Raw genomic sequence first — 1,406 nt, forward strand, 5'->3', positions numbered from 1 at the left:
GTGGAGGCCCCATCCCTGGGAACATCCAAGGCCAGGTTGGCCGGGGCTGTGGGCAACCTGCTCTGGTTCAAGGTGGCCCTTCTCCTGCAGGGGGGTTGGACTAGATGACCTCTAGGGGTCCCTTCCAACCCAAAACATTCTGGGATTCTGTGATTTTATAGCGGCGTACTAAGGCAAGAAGGAACTTTTTATCCCCACATATAAAACACGCTTTTGGTAGCGCTGAAGGAGCTTACAGTTCCTATAAGCAACGCGGAATTTTGAATTTCAAGGCCTGCGTGTTTTTTCCGACTGTTTGCTCCTAGCGATGACCTAGCACGGCACTTAAATACATCACCAGACCTTGCGCGTCTCTGAATTTAAGCGCTAACCTGTGCTTCCTGAAGCGCGATCCAGGTCTCCGTAAGCCTTGGCATCTTCGGCAGCCTTTCCTGTCGCCGTTCTCTCATTCTTTCTTCTTCCGTTTCAGAAAACACGCCTTGAACTGCCACAGAATGAAGCCCGCTCTTTTCAGCGTCCTGTGTGAGATCAAGGAGAAAACGGGTACGTTGGGGTCTTTTCTGGCCTCGTTTCCCCCCTTCCCCCAAATCCTTCCCCCCATTCAGTCATCAGCTCTGCTCTCATTACGTGTGGCCCGATCGATTCTACGACATCAGGCGATTTTTTTTTTTTTTTATTTTTTTTTTTTTGGCTTAACAGCCTGGGAATTGGTTTGCTGTGGTTTTTATAACGCTGTCTGCAGGTTTGGGGAGAACCATGCGGCGTAGTCAAGCAAGCGCTTTGGTTGCGTGTAGGTGAAGAATCTGTAGGGTGGGGGGTTATTTGGTGTCTGGCCGGATACCTCGAGAATCCCCAACAATTCCTGATGCGTTGTTCCGCGCCTTTTTTTCTCCTTTAAGGAATTGGTACCAAAGCTGGGGTGGCAGTAAGAGTTCAAGGTCAACAAATAACACCGCTACGGGGGAAAAGGGACAGTGAGGCGGATGGGAAACACTCGGGGATATTGGAAAATAGGAAAATAGCAGGAAACGGAGTTGGCGGCCACGCAGCTCGCTTTGAGGAGCGGAAGCGCTGGGGGCAAATGGATTTTTGGTTTGAATCGCCCCGTGTACGCTTGTCAGAATTAGAAGTAGTGTGCTCATAGCCAGACACTTAAGCAGTGCTGTTTGAATATTGAAGTTCTACAAACCGTAGTGAACTGTAGCGGCTGGAAAGCTGCCCGGTGGAAAAGGAGCCGGGGGTGTTGGTCGCCGGGGGGCTGGATAGGACCCAGTGGGGTGCCCAGGTGGCCAAGGGGGCCAGCGGCATCCGGGCTTGTCTCAGGAGTGGTGTGGCCAGCAGGAGCAGGGCAGGGAGCGTGCCCCTGTGCTGGGCACTGGGGGGGCCGCCCCTCGAGTGCTGGGGTC

At 53.0% G+C, this 1,406-nt stretch overlaps 1 protein-coding gene across 1 annotated transcript in view; it reads left to right on the plus strand.

Annotated features, from left to right (window-relative positions):
• Window positions 1-1,406, plus strand: part of PBX4 (PBX homeobox 4) — a 17,190-nt gene that overhangs the window by 674 nt on the left and 15,110 nt on the right. Inside the window, exon 2 of the mRNA XM_035888669.1 lies at window positions 317-543. Coding sequence (XP_035744562.1) covers window positions 317-543 — 227 coding nt within the window. The remainder of the gene's footprint in view (window positions 1-316; window positions 544-1,406) is intronic.

Source organism: Egretta garzetta, unplaced genomic scaffold (genome assembly GCF_000687185.1).
Source record: "Egretta garzetta isolate BGI_Z169 unplaced genomic scaffold, ASM68718v1 scaffold421, whole genome shotgun sequence".
Classification (NCBI taxonomy): domain Eukaryota; kingdom Metazoa; phylum Chordata; class Aves; order Pelecaniformes; family Ardeidae; genus Egretta; species Egretta garzetta.